The following is an 18181-nucleotide window of genomic DNA, read 5'->3' as shown; positions in this document are numbered from 1 at the left end:
AGTGAGAGACACATACAAATACAAAGATTTAGACATACAAACCGAGAAAGACAGACACTGGGATAAGTAAACACCCACCCAGACACACACAGGCAAAAAGAGTGAGAAACACATACAAATACATAGATTCAGACATACAAACCGAGAAAGACAGGCAGTGGGACAAGCAAACACCCGTTCAAACACACAACTACACATGCAAATATATAGATTCAGACATACAAACCGAGTAAAACAGGCACTGGGATAAGCAAACACCTGCCCGGACACACAGTTTGGTTATCCCAGTGCCTGTCTTTCTCAGTTTGTATGTCTGAATCTATGTATTTGTATGTGTCTCTCACTCTTTTTGCTTGTGTGTTTGGGCGGGTTTTCGCTTGTCCCACATCCTGTCTTTCTCGGTTTGTATGTGTGAATCTATGTATTTTTATGTGTCTCTCACTCTTTTTGCTTGTGAGTCTGGGAGGGTGTTTGCTTATTCCAGTGCATGTCTTTCTGGGTTTTGTGTCTCTCACTCTTTTTGCTTGTATGTCTGGGCAGGTATTTGCTTATTCCAATGCATGTCTTTCCTGAATCTATGTATTTGCATTTGTTTGACATTCTCTTTGTCTGTTTGTCTCGGTTGGTGTTTGCAAGTCCCAGTGTTTGTCTTTGATGGTTTTTATATCTGAAGTGTCTGTCTTTCTCTGTTTGTATGTCTGAATCTATGTATTTGTATGTGTCTCATAGTCTCTTGGTCTGGGTCGGTGTTTTCAAGTCACAGTGTTTGTCTCTGTTGGTTTGTATGTCTGAAGTGTCTGTTTTTCTTGGTTTGTATATCTGAATCTATATATTTGCATTTGTGTCTCACTCTTTTTGTTTTGGTGTCTGGGCGGATTTTTGCTTATTCTAGTGCATTTATTTCTCGGTTTTTATGTTTGAATCTATGTATTTGTATGTGTTTCATACTCTCTTTGTCTGTTTGTCTGAGTTGGTTTTTGCAAGCCCCAGTGATTGTCTTTTTTGGTTTGTATGTCTGAAGTCTCTGTCTTTCTCGGTTTGTATGTGTGAATCTATGTATTTGTATGTGTCTCTCACTTTTTTTGCTTGTGTGTCTGGGCATGTGTTTGCTTATTCCAGTGCATCTCTTTCTCGGTTTGTGTGTCTGAATTTACGTATTTGTATGTGTTTCTCACTCTCTTTGCCAGTTTGTGTGGGCAGGTGTTTGCTTATCTCAGTGCCTGCCTTTCTCGGTTTGTATGTCTTAATCTATGTATTTTGCATGTGTCTCTCACTCTTTTTGCTTGTCAGTCTGGGTGGGTATTTGCTTGTCCCACTGTTCGTCTTTGTCTGTTTCAGTTTGTCTGTTTGTCTGGGCTGGTGTTTGCAAGTCCCAGTGTTTGTCGTTGTTGGTTTGTATGTCTGAAGTGTCTGTCTTTCTCGGTTCGTTTGTGTGAATCTATGTATTTGTATGTGTCTCTTACTCTTTTTGCTTGTGTGTCTGGGCGGGTGTTTGCTTATTCCAGTGCATTTTTTTCTCGGTTTGTGTTCCTGAACCTACGTATTTGTATGTGTTTCTCACTCTCTTTGTCAGTGTGTTTGGGCAGGTGTTTGTATATCCCAGTGCCTGTCTTTTTTGGTTTGTATGTCTGAAGTGTCTGTCTTTTTCTGTTTGTAAGTGTGAATCTATGTATTTGTATGTGTCTCTCACTCTTTTTGCTTGTGTTTCTGGGCGGGTGTTTGCTTATTCTAGTGCATGTCTTTCTCTGTTTGTATGTCTGAATCTTTGTATTTGTCTGTCATTCTCACTCTCTTTGTCTGTGTGTGTCTGGGCAGGTGTTTGCCCATCCCAGTGCCTCTCTTTCTTGGTTTGCATGTCTGAATCTATGTATTTGTATTTATCTTTCATTATTTTTTTTTATGTTTTTGGGTGGGTTTTGCTTGTCCCTTTGCCTCTCTTTCTCGGTTTGTATGTCTGAATCTATCTTTCTCGGCTTGTTGTGTCTGAATTTATGTATTTGTATGTGTTTCACACTCTTTTTGTCTGTTTGTCTGGGTTGGTGTTTGCAAGTCCCAGTGTTTGTCTTTGTTGGTTTGTATGTCTGAATCTAAATATTTGTATGTGTCTCTCACTCCTTTTTCTTGTGTGTTTGGGTGAGTGTTTGCTTGTCCCACTGCCTGTCTTTCTCGGTTTTTATGTCTGAATCTATGTATTTGTATGTGTTTCACACTCTCTTTGTCTTTTGTCTGGACTGGTGTTTGCAAGTCCCAGTGTTTGTCCTTGATGGTTTGTATATCTGAAGAGTCTGTCTTTCTCGGTTCGTTTGTGTGAATCTATGTATTTGTATGTGTCTCTTACTCTTTTTGCTTGTGTGTCTGGGCGGGTGTTTGCTTATTCCAGTGCATTTTTTTCTCGGTTTGTGTTCCTGAACCTACGTATTTGTATGTGTTTCTCACTCTCTTTGTCAGTGTGTTTGGGCAGGTGTTTGCATATCCCAGTGCCTGTCTTTGTTGGTTTGTATATCTGAAGTGTCTGTCTTTCTCGGTTTGTATGTGTGAATCTATGTATTTGTATAAGTCTCTCACTCTTTTTGCTTGTGTGTCTAGGCGGGTGTTTGCTTATTCCAGCGCAGGTCTTTCTCGGTTTGTATGTCTGAATCTATGTATTTTTATGTGTCTCTGACTCTCTTTGTCTGTGTGTGTCTGAGCAGGTGTTTGCCTATCCCAGCGCTTGTCTTTCTCAGTTTGAATGTCTGAATATCTGTACGGAATGGGAGGCCAATTATTCCAGGCATTTTGGTACCTCCTAATGTATTTACCAGTTTTTGCTATGTCAATTTGTTGCACCAGCAAGAATAATATCAACCTGATCGGTCTGTTGTATGAAATTAAATTAATTGAAAGTAAATAGCACCATTAAAATTTAGAATGAACAGAAATTATTCCGTATATAAAAGGGGTTGTACCCTCCTCACCGCCTCGCTCTTTACGCTAAAAAAGTTGGGGAGGAGGGGGCCCTTGTATGTCTCAAGCGTGCAAAAAAGATATTAAAAAAAATGGGGGGGGGGGGTTAAAAGTTGTGTGGAGGGGGGACCCTTGGGGGTTGGGGTAGGGGACATTACAACACTGTTCAAATGGAACTTGTATATTATAACGACCACAGAGTTTCACCCCAAATCATCCTCTAAAATGTCTTATTGGATGTGTGGGAGTACGGGCACCACTTATTGGATGTTTAAGGTGCGGGGGTTACCATTTTTAAAGGCAAAAATGGCGCAAAGAGTTGCTATGCCACTTGATGGAGGGGGAGATCCCTCGTCGGCCCAAAATAGTGGGATTTTCTTGGTTACTCCAACGGTCCCGTATATACTAGCGTGATCGGATGGTCTAGGGCCACCTTTAAAAGCCAAGTCTTACTAATAAGATTTCTAACTATCTCTTTAGACTCGACCTAAGCTGAAAAGGTAAAAGAGAACATAGTATAAGAAAAAGTCTTACTGTATTCACCTCACGCTGTATAAAAACTCAAAACGGAACTAAAGGTAAAAATCTTACAATTAACCAATACTCTTTAAGACGCACGCTTGCGCGTGCACCTTTGACCAAAGGCGATGAATGGCCGAATCAAATCAGACTCCCAACATCCTTTGAAGCTTTTCAAACTCTAAATTTGAGCTGTATGAGTCATCGCTCAACTGGCTTTTTCAACCACTCGCTTAATAATGAATTCTTCAGACATCCTAATAAAAACTTTCCTGGGAGTTTAGATGTTCAATATAAATGAGGTTAAATTTATAAAAAGGCATTTTTCTGAAACAAAAGGGGCCAAAGGTCCCAACACCTCCATCCTAAGAAAAATTACCGGCATCACGCCATGGGTCAGAGCACAAAACAGAAACATAAAATAAATAACACCAACTTCAAAATCACCAAACTTGCTTATCTTCTCTTCTTTTCTTCTACCAATGCCTGTATTTCCACCGCTTGGCTCAGGATTCGTCGTCATCCCCACGTCTCTACCGTAGGACCACCATGGTCTAGATCGTATAGCATCCACATTTGGTTTTCAAAGTTGAAGTCCCCAAGATTCGTAGAAATTCATTGTGCACAGCACAATCAAAAATAAAAATTTTCTTGCTCTCATGAATTTACATTTGAGAGGAGCAGAGAATCAGTTCCTGGCACTTTCGATGATGCCAGCCAACGTGAAAAATTGGCTGCACTAGCCTTTTAATTTCCATCTGTGGAAATAACCCGACCTCTCAATAAAAAAAGTAAATTGCCCCTTGGTATAATTTCAAATAGTCTAAGGCCGAAAAGACACAGGCCTGTGAAAACGATAGTAGTTCAGGACAATAAAGTAAGAATCTGAGCGAACCTTGAATCGCTTTTTTCTGGGTCTTGTCCCCTAAAATAATTGAATGAATAATGCTCGGCAATGAGGGAGGAAAATAATATTGAAGACTGGAAAGACAAGGCTTCAGTAAAGGGATCACAACTTGTCCGCCAGTTGTGCATTGAGGAAAAGGGATATCTTTCACGTCTTCCCGCAGGGTATCATCCCCAAGGGATTCCTCCCCCTCAAAAAGAAAAAAAAACCTCTTTTGAGTTGATCAGACCAATATCAAATTCCTTCCCAAATTTCTTCGATCCAACCCAAAATTCAGTGCCTTTCAATCTTTCCGTAACCCGTTGTTGACAAGTCAATTCTATGTCAATATTATCTGTAGTTTCTCTTAATTTGTCATGGGTCTTCTCCTCCCTCCTAAGTTTTTCCGTTTTATTGTAATTTTGCAATTTTCCCTGTGGATCTTGGACCTCTTTGTCCCCTCTATTAATTATTTTAGCTAGGCACAGCCCAGATAATTTTTTATTTTTCTCCACAGCATACTAAATCTCCAAAGTTTGTCTTTTTTCTACACTTCTCTTCTCATCTCTACTTTTCTCAGTTTTCTCATTCGCGCAAAATAATAAATTATCGTTAAATCTGATTTGGACTCCAGTGTCCACCATCTTTGACTGCATTTCTTCATTGTATCTCCGTTTAATATCTTTTCTCTCTCTTTTAGTCTTCTTTATTCTTACCGCAGAAACAAATATTTCGTCATCAAACGGGAATTGCACTCCGACATTTGGTTTTTCCTATTCTACTAAAATCTCTCGAACTTTCCGAGGAAAAGCGCGTACATTAGATTTCGTCTCTTTTTTTCTGGTGCAATCAGCGTTTCATTTTGGCCTGTACTTGTTAGCGTCCATCCAGAGGAAACACCTCCGAAAAATCGAACGCTCCCGATGGTCCGACAGGGTACGAAATTCGAAAATCCTCAGGTCCTTCAAACTCCCACCCCTGTCCGAGCAGCTTGAGTCTCGCTCGCCGCGTTGGTATGGTCATTTGCTCCGTCTGCCTACCCAAACACCCGCCCGGCTCATCTTCGATTTCGACCCAGCTGCAAACAGCTGGAGGCGTCCTAGGGGAAGACCGCGCACCAGATGGGCGGACGTCATCCGTGATCGGCTCGCCTCCAGAAACATCAACCCGGCTGAAGCGACAACCTTCGCCCTGAACCGACCACTCTACGCTGGTTCCCTCTACGCTGGCGACGCTGCCGAGCAAGAGCTTTAAGCTAAGCTAAGCTTAAGCTTGTTAGCGTCTCATATTCATTAAAAGTTTTCTCAAGTTTTCCATTTTCTGGAAATCTTCCCGAAAAATCATTCTCGCGCGTCTTATTTTCAATATTTTCTGGTCTTTTTACTTCCGCATCACATTTTGTGGGTTATCAATATTTTGAACACGCGTATCAAGTATATAATTTTTCCGGCAGGGTGGCACAGCCTCCCAATTTGTTTTATGGGCCGGTCCACCTCCCTGCCTTGTCAATGAAGTAGCATATTCTTCCGTCGTAGTGTAATTTTGTAATTTTTCCTCTGTTAAAGAAGTCGCTTCTAAAGGTAGGAGATTTCCGATATCCCCAAAGTCTCCTCCTACTAAAACATCCACTGCTAGTGTAGGTACTAAGCCTACTTTTATCGTTCTTCTCTGGATTCTACCGTCGTGCTTTGCAATTTCTATTATAACCCAAGCAGACGGGCATTGGTGCGTGTGTCCATAATAAAATACAGTTGTAATATTATTTCTATGGTCTATTTCTGTCTTTTTTAATTAGGTCCATTTGCACAAAAGTTTGCTCACTCCCTGAGTCAATTACCATTTCGGTCAATTTTCCGTTTAATTTTCCTTCTATTTTATGTGATTTCACAAACTCGTCAATATTTCCTTGATTATGTACTATAGCCCAATTCGATCTTTTATTATTTTCTCGTAAAAGTGTTTAATGTTTGGTAATTTTCGTTTTCTCGCAATTGATTCTTAGACAAATTATTATAGCTATCTGACGGCCTATAAGTAACTGGTGATAAAACGTCACTTTACGAATTTCCCCAACGAGTTTTCATTGGTCTGTCAATTGTTTTTGCAACATCCTAGTAAAATTCTTTTTCGGCCTCCCTACGGGCCCGTTTTTCTTTCTCTTCTTCTCTTTTATCTTTCTCTCTTTGTTTTCTATCTTCCTCATTTTCTCCCTCTCTGGCTTTTCTTTCAACCTCATTAATCCCTTTTCTGGCTATACTATCACACTCTTGCTTTCGTTCTCTGTCCGCCCTCTGTGTCTCTCTTTCTTGTCTATCTTTCTCTCTTTCTTGTCTATCTTTCTCTCTTTCTCGTCGATCTTTTTCAATTTTGTCCTTACGGGCCTGATGAAGTATTTCATTGGCGTGCCTATCTTTTTCAATTTGATCTATCTCATCCTGTAATTTTTTCCCATATTCTAGGTGCTTTCTTTCGTCCACCTCTCTGGCTATCCTCTCTTTCTCCATGATATTCAATATACGTTGTCTCATATCTTCCTCCCTTTCTTTTCTGTCTCTCTCTCTCTCTTTTTATTCTATGGGCTTCACTCGCCCTTTTCGGTCTTGAGTTAATCTTATCTCTGTCCGACATTCTTTCAAAATTCCATGTGTCATTATTTCTTCATAATTCATTTTGTGAATTCATTTGTTCCATATCTGTACTATCTCTATTTCGCAATTTCCCTTCATTTGGTACAGCATCTGAGGGATGAGTTCGTCTTGTTTTTTCACATATTATTTCTTCCTTGTTTATTTCGTACCCCCTCATTTTACTGCGTATACTTCTTTCCGAGTTTAATATCTCTTATTTAATTAGTCAATCTTAGCAAGTTCAACAATTTTTCAAATAACCGGAATATCTTGACTTCATTAGTGATGAACGACTTCTTTCACAACAAGCAGTTGTACGCGAGTGAAATATATCTCCGAAAAATTAATTAACAGGGGTTGGACGAGAAAATAATCTGAAAAATCGCGCGAATATTCCACTAGTGAATTAGCTGGACTAAACTCAAACAGGGGAACTACCCTGTAAAACAAATCACACATCCCTCCTGGATACTCGTATTCCAAATATAATCTCCTCCTGGGCAGATTACTCAATATGGCTGGTGCCTTCCACCTTCCTTTTTCAATTTGGGCACAAACTGACGAATTTTCCTGATTTGCCGTCTTCAATACTCTTATAACCTTCGTCATTAAAGATTATATCTAAGTCTGTCAATTCACTCAAATAATAACCCAACTCTCATCGTTTTCTTAGCTGTCCTTAAACTCTGTAATACTTTTAAATACGGAGATTTCCCCATTGTAAACTCAACTCATTAATTTCACGTTATTTTTTTTTATTTTTGTCTAACAAGGCACACAGCCCATTATATACCTTCTTATTAATTAATTCCGTATTTTTTCTCTCTATATATATAATCATATAAGCCACTCTCTAGGCCAAATTAACCCGTCTCTTCGAAAACGCAGAATTCTTTTACTACCAGTGTTGTTGATAGCTCTTTTTCTTGCTGCCACCACTTATTGGATATGTGAGAGTACGGGCACCACTTATTGCATGTTTAAGGTGCGGGGGTTACCATTTTTAAAGGCAAAAATGGCGCAAAGAATTGCTATGCCACTTGCTGGAGGGGGAGATCGCTCGTCGGCCCAAAATAGTGGGATTTCCGCGGTTACTCCAACGGTTCCGTATATACTAGTGTGATCAGATGGCCTAGGGCCACCTTTAAAAGCCAAGTTTTACTAATAATATTTCTAACTATCTCTTTAGACTCGACCTAAGCTTAAAAGGTAAAAGAGAACATAGTATAAGAAAAAGTCTTACTGTATTCACCTCACGCTTTATAAAAACTCAAAACGGAACTAAAGGTAAAAAGCTTACAATTCACCAATACTCTTTAAGACGCGCGCTTTTGCGCGCACCTCTGACCAAAGGCGATGAATGGCCGAATCAAATCAGACTCCCAGCATCCTTTGAAGCTTTTCAAACTCTAAATTTAAGCTCTATGAGTCATCGCTCAACTGGCTTTTTCAACGAATCGCTAATTAGTGGATTCTTTAGACATCGTAATAAAAACTTTTCCTGGGAGTTTAGATATTCAACATAAATGAAGTTAAATTTATAAAAAGGCATTTTTCTGAAACAAAAGGGGCCAAAGGTCCCAACATGTCTCAAACTGTTTCGCCCAAATAATCCCTGAAATGTTGATTAATTTGTTCCGCCCAAATAATCCCCTAAAGGTAATCCTGAATGTTCCTTTGTTTTGGCGTCCCTGCGCTGTCACATTTCAAATTTCCAGGAAACCATTTCCCGCGTGAAACATATTCAAACTGTCTTGTATCTCGTTTGAATTTCTGAAAAAAATCTATGGTGCTCCTAGTTACACTATTAAGGTTTCGAAATAATATTAATTTATCTCTGGACACTAAAGACCAGAGAAGCCATATTTAAAAATAGAATATCAATTTATCTCTGACACTAGTAGAGAAGTCATATTGTTTCTTAATCCCCTCATGATACCTTAGAATTCCCCGTCGATTATGCAACCAATTTCCCAGAAATCTAGTCTAATCTTGTCCTCTTCGTGGATCAATAACATTGTCCCGTTAGTATTCAGTGCACATGTGCATTTTCCCCGCAGTATTTCCATGTTCCCTGATTGACCTTGAAAAAGGTACTTTTAAAGTACCAAATAGTACCAAGGGTCCCTCCTACTGAAATATAAGCATTTTTTCAAGATCAATAATGAAACTAGGACAGCATCGTACAAACTGAGTGCTGTTTTGTAGCAGAGGTGGGCAATTTTTTAGCTTTGTATACTGAAAAAAGGTATATCTTTCATGGTTAGTTGCGAAATTAGAGGGCTTACAAATCGTTGTCATCAAGACATGTGCTTCTAAAAATTGCCTGATGTAAACCAACTTGGTAGGAAGTAAAAGTAAGTTCCTGGGTTTACCCTTCATAGTATTGTACCGGTTCGATCTCTATGAGGGAGGGGATCCCTAAATTCTTTTCATCACGACACGTTCCGGAAACCGGAATTTGTAGTTGAAAATTTAGGAAAACGAATAATACAATATGCATGCGTATAGAAATTAAGAAAAGGAAATAAGATTGATACTCAACACGGGCGTAATTTGCTATGGCGCAGGGGGCAGTTGCCCTTTTCAGACCTCGGTTCCTCCCCCAGATCTAAGTTTGCCCCCTCTCCTCAGCTGAAATTTTGTTACAAAAATTTTGTCAAAACTAAGATAAGCCTGCATAGTTCAAGCATCAACAGAAACGGATCAGTTTTTTTAGTACATATTTACCGTTATATTGCTATAAAGTATCTTTATAGTACTATATAGTACCTTTATGGTACCAAAGGGTCATTTTTCAGTTTTTACTGCCATTTTCAGTTGATTTGGGAAAAATGGCTCCAACTTTGACAACTCCCCTGCTATCTTTGGATTTATGCTGTTCTACTTATAAATTGTTTACCATTCCTGTTGTTTATGAAAAAAAGGTTTTTATGAAAAACAGGTTTTCGCTGCCTTGTGAGGTATTGCTCACTCCATAACAAAGATTTAAACTTTATTTTGGGTTCGAAGGGGCAAAAAAAGTACCTAGGTTAAGTTAGGTTACGTATTTAATATATGCTATGTTTCATCAAGATTTTTGAAATAACTAAATTTCAGCTGGGGGAAAAACTTAGATCTGGGGGGGGGGGAGAAACTGAGGTCTGAGAGGAGAAGTTGCCCTCCTGCCCCATAGCAAAAAAAAAATCAAGTATTTTGTAGTAGGCATCGAGACATGGCTAATTGTAGAAAAATCCAAGACAGATAGTCCGAGTAATTGAGTAGCAAATCTTGGATAAGCCCTTTTTAGGATTGTATAAAAATGATGACATTTCATTTGTTGATAGATAAGTCTATCTATCATCCATCCATTGGTCATTAGTTCATCCATCCATTAAATCATATCATACATCCTAGGGAAGAACTAAGGTTAGTGCTCACAATGCTGTGCTCACAGAACTAATGTGCTCACAGAGCTAGTGCATAACTAATGCTATGCTCACATCAATCTTTCCAGGCAAATTCTTTCTCTCTCTCTCTCTCTCTCTCTCTCTCTCTCTCTCTCTCTCTCTCTCTCTCTCTCTCTCTCTCTCTCTCTCTCTCTCTCTCTCTCTCTCTCTCTCTCTCTCTCTCTCTCTCTCTCTCTCTCTCTCTCTCTCTCTCTCTCTCTCTCTCTCTCTCTCTCTCTCTCTCTCTCTCTCTCTCTCTCTCTCTCTCTCTCTCTCTCTCTCTCTCTCTCTCTCTCTCTCTCTCTCTCTCTCTCTCTCTCTCTCTCTCTCTCTCTCTCTCTCTCTCTCTCTCTCTCTCTCTCTCTCTCTCTCTCTCTCTCTCTCTCTCTCTCTCTCTCTCTCTCTCTCTCTCTCTCTCTCTCTCTCTCTCTCTCTCTCTCTCTCTCTCTCTCTCTCTCTCTCTCTCTCTCTCTCTCTCTCTCTCTCTCTCTCTCTCTCTCTCTCTCTCTCTCTCTCTCTCTCTCTCTCTCTCTCTCTCTCTCTCTCTCTCTCTCTCTCTCTCTCTCTCTCTCTCTCTCTCTCTCTCTCTCTCTCTCTCTCTCTCTCTCTCTCTCTCTCTCTCTCTCTCTCTCTCTCTCTCTCTCTCTCTCTCTCTCTCTCTCTCTCTCTCTCTCTCTCTCTCTCTCTCTCTCTCTCTCTCTCTCTCTCTCTCTCTCTCTCTCTCTCTCTCTCTCTCTCTCTCTCTCTCTCTCTCTCTCTCTCTCTCTCTCTCTCTCTCTCTCTCTCTCTCTCTCTCTCTCTCTCTCTCTCTCTCTCTCTCTCTCTCTCTCTCTCTCTCTCTCTCTCTCTCTCTCTCTCTCTCTCTCTCTCTCTCTCTCTCTCTCTCTCTCTCTCTCTCTCTCTCTCTCTCTCTCTCTCTCTCTCTCTCTCTCTCTCTCTCTCTCTCTCTCTCTCTCTCTCTCTCTCTCTCTCTCTCTCTCTCTCTCTCTCTCTCTCTCTCTCTCTCTCTCTCTCTCTCTCTCTCTCTCTCTCTCTCTCTCTCTCTCTCTCTCTCTCTCTCTCTCTCTCTCTCTCTCTCTCTCTCTCTCTCTCTCTCTCTCTCTCTCTCTCTCTCTCTCTCTCTCTCTCTCTCTCTCTCTCTCTCTCTCTCTCTCTCTCTCTCTCTCTCTCTCTCTCTCTCTCTCTCTCTCTCTCTCTCTCTCTCTCTCTCTCTCTCTCTCTCTCTCTCTCTCTCTCTCTCTCTCTCTCTCTCTCTCTCTCTCTCTCTCTCTCTCTCTCTCTCTCTCTCTCTCTCTCTCTCTCTCTCTCTCTCTCTCTCTCTCTCTCTCTCTCTCTCTCTCTCTCTCTCTCTCTCTCTCTCTCTCTCTCTCTCTCTCTCTCTCTCTCTCTCTCTCTCTCTCTCTCTCTCTCTCTCTCTCTCTCTCTCTCTCTCTCTCTCTCTCTCTCTCTCTCTCTCTCTCTCTCTCTCTCTCTCTCTCTCTCTCTCTCTCTCTCTCTCTCTCTCTCTCTCTCTCTCTCTCTCTCTCTCTCTCTCTCTCTCTCTCTCTCTCTCTCTCTCTCTCTCTCTCTCTCTCTCTCTCTCTCTCTCTCTCTCTCTCTCTCTCTCTCTCTCTCTCTCTCTCTCTCTCTCTCTCTCTCTCTCTCTCTCTCTCTCTCTCTCTCTCTCTCTCTCTCTCTCTCTCTCTCTCTCTCTCTCTCTCTCTCTCTCTCTCTCTCTCTCTCTCTCTCTCTCTCTCTCTCTCTCTCTCTCTCTCTCTCTCTCTCTCTCTCTCTCTCTCTCTCTCTCTCTCTCTCTCTCTCTCTCTCTCTCTCTCTCTCTCTCTCTCTCTCTCTCTCTCTCTCTCTCTCTCTCTCTCTCTCTCTCTCTCTCTCTCTCTCTCTCTCTCTCTCTCTCTCTCTCTCTCTCTCTCTCTCTCTCTCTCTCTCTCTCTCTCTCTCTCTCTCTCTCTCTCTCTCTCTCTCTCTCTCTCTCTCTCTCTCTCTCTCTCTCTCTCTCTCTCTCTCTCTCTCTCTCTCTCTCTCTCTCTCTCTCTCTCTCTCTCTCTCTCTCTCTCTCTCTCTCTCTCTCTCTCTCTCTCTCTCTCTCTCTCTCTCTCTCTCTCTCTCTCTCTCTCTCTCTCTCTCTCTCTCTCTCTCTCTCTCTCTCTCTCTCTCTCTCTCTCTCTCTCTCTCTCTCTCTCTCTCTCTCTCTCTCTCTCTCTCTCTCTCTCTCTCTCTCTCTCTCTCTTTTCTCTCTCTTCGTGTAAATGTTCAAAATTTCTGATTTATTGTTTTATTTTTGTATGACTGTTATTTTGTAATTTATTTGTATGATTTGCAATTTTGTGACTTTCTAGATTTTTTGTTTTCAACTTATTGTGGTTTTGGTTCCCCAAGTTATGTTGAAATATGAGCGGAGGAAGGAAAACTTTGGCTCTGGACAATGTTCGAATTGAATGTTAATATTTAACATTAATTTTTAACATTGCGTTACGTTAATTTTTAACGTTACCCTCGTGCATATCTTTTTATACTTTTTAAAAGTTTTATAATTTTTCAAGGTAAAACAAGTAGTTCCAAAAGCAAGCACGACTCTATTGACAAAATTTTGGACTGAAGATTTAGCTTCCGTCAGAGATTACAATTCACGTGGTAAAAGGTAACCTTTCTTACAAAAATGCTGTATTTTTTTGTTTTAATTTTCTGCTAAACTTTTAGTATTGACCAGTCAATGTATATTTTACTATTTTATATACTCTGGCCATTTGACAGTCCGGTCCTTTTCCTTTTTTATGTTGTTTTCTATTCACTTGGCACTTAATTTTATTATTATCCTTTATTGTAAGGGTTGTTTTCTTATGAAACGAATTCTGATCTCTAAGATCTTCTTATAGTCTTACAGAAATAAAATTCTTCGTTAATCACCCATCCAAAATGGATAATCACAGCCACTAAAAAAGGAATCCAGTGTAAATACCTGGAGGATCTTTCCATGGAGGAATTTTTTAAAGGGGAAGAGAATTTTTCCACGAAGGAGGGTGGGGATTTCCCGGCACTATTTAAAACTGATCAAAAATTAAATTAAAAAAAATAAATTTTTCAACTGAAAGTAAAGAGTAACATTAAAACTTAAAACGAACAAAAATTATTTCGTATATGAGCGGGTTTGTTCCCTCGTCAATACCTCGCTCTATACGCTAAAGTATCTTAGTACTTTCAAAAGAGTTATTTATTCTAATTAAACGGCCTTTGTGATTCAGTGGTCATTTTTAATGGATTGGAATAAAATTCGAACTTTAGCGTAAAGAGCCAGGTCTTGAGGAGGGGTCGACCCATCTCATGTACGTAATAATTTCTGCTCGTTTTAAGTTTTGATGTTGCTCCTTACTTTCAGTTGAAAAAAAACTTTTTGTTTTCTATTTAATTCACTCATAAGATTACTCGAAGAAATCACGTATTTTCTCTTCTTCTCTGGTCTCCATATTAGTAGAAGAAACTTAACCATATTAATTTTCCCAACCAGTAGCGATTCCAGACCTGCAGCAGTAATTTTCCCATTACTAAGACACGTATACTGAATCCAGTACACTGAATATTTGATATATAATTTTATTAATTCTTGGACACTTTGCAATTCAAAATTTTATTTCACTGCAATTTTATTTTTATGTTTGATCTGTTAAATATAAAAGAGAATATTTGTAATATATTTCGGTTTCAGTAAGGAGCAAATGACGCAACAACATTTAGACTTTTGTGGTTACGGAAGGGGGAAAAGGGCAGTAGCCAATTCAGCAGCTGTACAATTCCAATGAATTTACTGAAAAAAATGTGCATTGTCAGTTTAATATATATATGCTGATATTTATTCCTTGAAATCTTAATTAATTTTTGATTTCTTAAAGTCATCGGAGTGAAAATATTGAAAAGAATTTTTTCAGTAAAATGCAAATTATATTCTTGCTTTTAGAAAGAATAGGGTTTAGAACCCTACACAGATTAATTTCTTCTCGTTTTGAGTTTGAGTTATTTTAATTTATGTTTGTTTTGGATTTCATTTATTTATTAATACTGATTTGTGGTAGCTGTATGCTTGGTAGATTATTTGATTCCATTTTTGTTAATTTTTGGTTTAATGGAGCTCTTTAGTTTTTTTTTTAAAACTTATTTTGTGCAAAAAGTTTTTTTGATCAATTTCTGTTCGTTTTATATTGACATAGTTTTTTTCAAGGAGAAAGACTGAGCCTCTTCTAAAGTTAAACAACCATCCCTTCCATGAAAACCTTAAATACCCCCTGGGCATAGCTTACAACCCTTGCCCCTAATCTTTGGGGTATGTTTCAACAACAAAAGCCTTGTTATATGATATTTAGATTATTTTGAATAAAATGACTATCTCAAAATTTCTATTAGACTTATTTCGGGACAATATGACGTGTGTTTAAGGGGGAGAGGGTAGCTGCCCTCTGATCACTTTGACTCTTAAAAAGGGTACTAGAGCGTCTGATTCACAATCCAATGAGCCCCCTTTCAAGTTTATAAGACCACGCTTTCTATAGAAACCCTATATGTCCCACGGGAAAAACTTACAAGTCTTGCCCTGGGGGCTGGGGGATTTGTTATCCTCAAAGACATAGTTTCCAGACCATTCTGATAGGCTTAAAAAAGTGAATATATCAAAATTTTGATTGGAAGTGTTTGAGGAAATGATATGCGTAGAGAGACACATTTGCCCTCTGATCACTTTCCACTAAAAAAAAGGCACTAGTCCTCTCAATTTCCAATCGAATGAGCCCTTTTTGAAGCTTCTATGACAAAATTTCTATCAAAATGTTAAATGCCCCAAGGCCATAACTTACTACCCTTGTCCTGAGAGCTATGGGGGGAGGGTTGTCATCCTCAAAGACGTAATTTACAGACCTTTCAACTACGTTGAACAAAATGGTCATATCAAAATGTTGGTCGGAAATGTTTGGGGAAATGAGGGGCTTGGGGGGGGTGATTCTCCCTCTGGTTACTTTCGACTATTAAAAAGGGCAATAGCCCTCTCAATTTCAAGTCGAAAGAGTCCTATTTTCAGTTTTTACGACAAAACTTTCTATATGACATTATGTGCCCCCAGGGCATAACTTACAACCTTAGCCCTGAGGGCTGTGGGGTGTTATCATGCTCAAAAACGTAATTTCCAGACCCTTCAACTATGTACAACTAAAATTGCTATATCAAAATGTTGATCGGGAGTGTTTAGGGAAATGATAAGTATGGGGGGGCCATTCACCCTCCGATCACTTTTGACTATTAATAAGGGCGATAGCCTTCTCAATTCCCAATAATAAAAACCTTATATGCCCCCAGGGCATAACTTACAACCCCTGCCCTGAAGTCTTGAGGGGAGGGTTGTCATCCTCAAAGACCTAATTTCCAGAACTTGAAACTACGTTAAACAAAATCATTATCTCAAAAATTTTGATTCAATGTGTTTTTGGAAATGGTGGGTTTGAGAGCCCTTTCAATTTCCAATCGAATGAGCTCTTTTTGAAGTTTCTACAACAACGCTTTCTATAGAAACCATATATGCCCCCAGGGCATACCTTAAAACCCTTGCCCTGAGGGTTGAGGGGGGGAGAGAGTTGTCAACCTCAAAGAACTAATTTCCAGAATTTTCAAGTGCGCTGAGAAAAATGAATATCTCACTATTGTGATTGAATGTGTTTGGGAAAATGGTGGGCGTGAGAGGGGGGTTAGTTGTTCTTCAATCACTTTTGAGTATTAAAAAGGGCTTTAACCCTTTCAATTTCCAATCAAATGAGCCCTTTTTGAAGTTCCTACGACAAATCTTTTTATAAAAACCTTGCATGTCCGCAGGGCATAACTTACAATCGGTGCCCTGAGGGCTTTGGGGGGGTCATCCTCAAAGACCTAACTTTCAGAAATTTCAACTAAGTTGCAAAAAATGACTACCTCAAAATTTTATTCTATGTGTTTGGGGAAATGGTGGGCATTAGAGGGGGGTTATTTGTCCTCCAATTACTTTCGACTACTAAAAAGGGCACTAGCCATTTCAATTTCGAATCGAATGAGCCCTTTGTAAAGTTTCTACGACAACACTTTCTATAAAAACATTATATGACCCCCAAGGCATAACTTACAAGCCTTGCCCTGAGGGCTCTGGGGAGGGTGTCATCCTTAAAGACCCAATTTCCAAAACTTTTAACTAGGTTGAAAAAAATGGCTATCTAAAATTTTGATTGGATGTGTTTGGGGAAAAGGTGGGCGTGAGAGGGGGGGTTAGTTGCCCTCCAGTCACTTTCTACTATTAAAAAGAGCACTAGCCCTTTGAATTCTCAATCGAATGAGCCTTTTTTGAAGTTTCTACAACAAAGCTTTCAATAAAAACCTTATATGACCCCAGGGCATAAATTATAACCCTTGCCCTGAAGACTGTGGGGGGAGTGTCCTGCTCAAAGATATAATTTTCAGAACTTTCAACTACATTGAACAAAATGGCTATGTCAAAATTTTGATTGGATGTGTTTTTGGTGAAATGGTGGGCCTGAAAAGGGTGTTAGTTGCCTTCCAATCAATTTCGAATATCAAAAAGAGCACTAGCCCTTTGAATTCTCAATCGAATGAACCCTTTTTGAAAGTTCTACGACAACGCTTTCTATGAAAACTTTATATGCCCCCAGGGCGTAACTTATAACACTTGCCCTGAGGGCTATGGGGGGTTGTCATTCTCAAAGACCTGATTTTCAGAACTTTCAACTACGTTGAACGAAATGGGTATCTCAAAATTTTGATTTGATGTGTTTAGGGAAAAGGTGGGCGTGAGAGGGAGGTTAGTTGTCCTCCAATCACTTTCGACTCTTAAAAAGGGTACTAGCCCTTTGAATTTACAATCGAATTAGCCCTTTTTGAAGTTTGTACGACAACACTTTCGATAAAAATCTCATATGCCCCCAGGGCATAAATTACAACCCTTGCCCTGAGGGTTGTGGGGAAGTGTCCTCCTCAAGAACATATTTTCTATTTGGAAATCAACTATGCTGAACAAAACGGCTATCTTTAAATTTTAATTGGATGTGTTTGGGGAAATGATTGGTGTGGAAGTGGTGTTAGCTGCCTTCCAATCACTTTCTACTATTAAAAAGGGCACAGGCCACTCCAATTTCCAATCGAATGAGCGCTTTTCGAAGTTTCTACGACAACTCCTTCGATGCGAAGTTCCTTGGGCTAAAAGAAATAAAATAAATAATACATTGTGCCAACATCGTTCTTTACTTAGGCAGCGCTATTGAGCTGCCTTTGATTTTTTATTTTAAATTCTGTTCGTTTTGGATTTCATTTAATAGTAATTCTTTAATAGGAATTTTTGGCTGTTTTAAATTTGAATTGTCATTGGAATTTATTTCTGCCAGTCTGACGTTAGTAGTAATGTATCTATATATTTCAACCCTACAAGAAAACCTACGCCTGAGGCAATGGAGTTTGAAGTGCACATTGTAAAAGACTGGTTTAGACACAGGTTTCTAAGCCAAAACTTTTGACTGTCACATTACGTATTCAAAAGTGGTTTCTGATTTTTTTGGACAAATGCCTTTACTCGAGACTAGTTTCATAGGAATGTACGATGGTGCTAATTAAAAAAATCGGATGTTACACTTAGAATTGTTTGATTCACATATGCTGTTAAAAGCTAAGTATATTTGCAAAAAAGGGATAAGGGATTCGCGAATTGGACTGTACGAACGATCTTATTTGAATAATAGGGAAAAAATAGAGCTAGTTAACATTTGCGA

The 18181-nt window shown here is 39.4% G+C and overlaps 1 protein-coding gene across 4 annotated transcripts in view; it reads left to right on the top strand.

Moving 5' to 3' along the window:
• Nucleotides 1-18181, top strand: part of LOC148951908 (uncharacterized) — a 160783-nt gene that overhangs the window by 112000 nt on the left and 30602 nt on the right. For all 4 annotated transcript variants that reach the window (XM_089089394.1, XM_089089393.1, XM_089089391.1 and 1 more), the window contains one exon: nt 12944-13041. In XM_089089394.1, the coding sequence (XP_088945520.1) occupies nt 12944-13041 (98 nt within the window). The remainder of the gene's footprint in view (nt 1-12943; nt 13042-18181) is intronic.

Source organism: Artemia sp. Qi Xiang Cuo, chromosome 5, assembly GCF_049724085.1.
Source record: "Artemia sp. Qi Xiang Cuo chromosome 5, ASM4972408v1, whole genome shotgun sequence".
Lineage (NCBI taxonomy): Eukaryota > Metazoa > Arthropoda > Branchiopoda > Anostraca > Artemiidae > Artemia > Artemia sp. Qi Xiang Cuo.
This window is presented reverse-complemented; position numbering and strand designations above follow the sequence as displayed.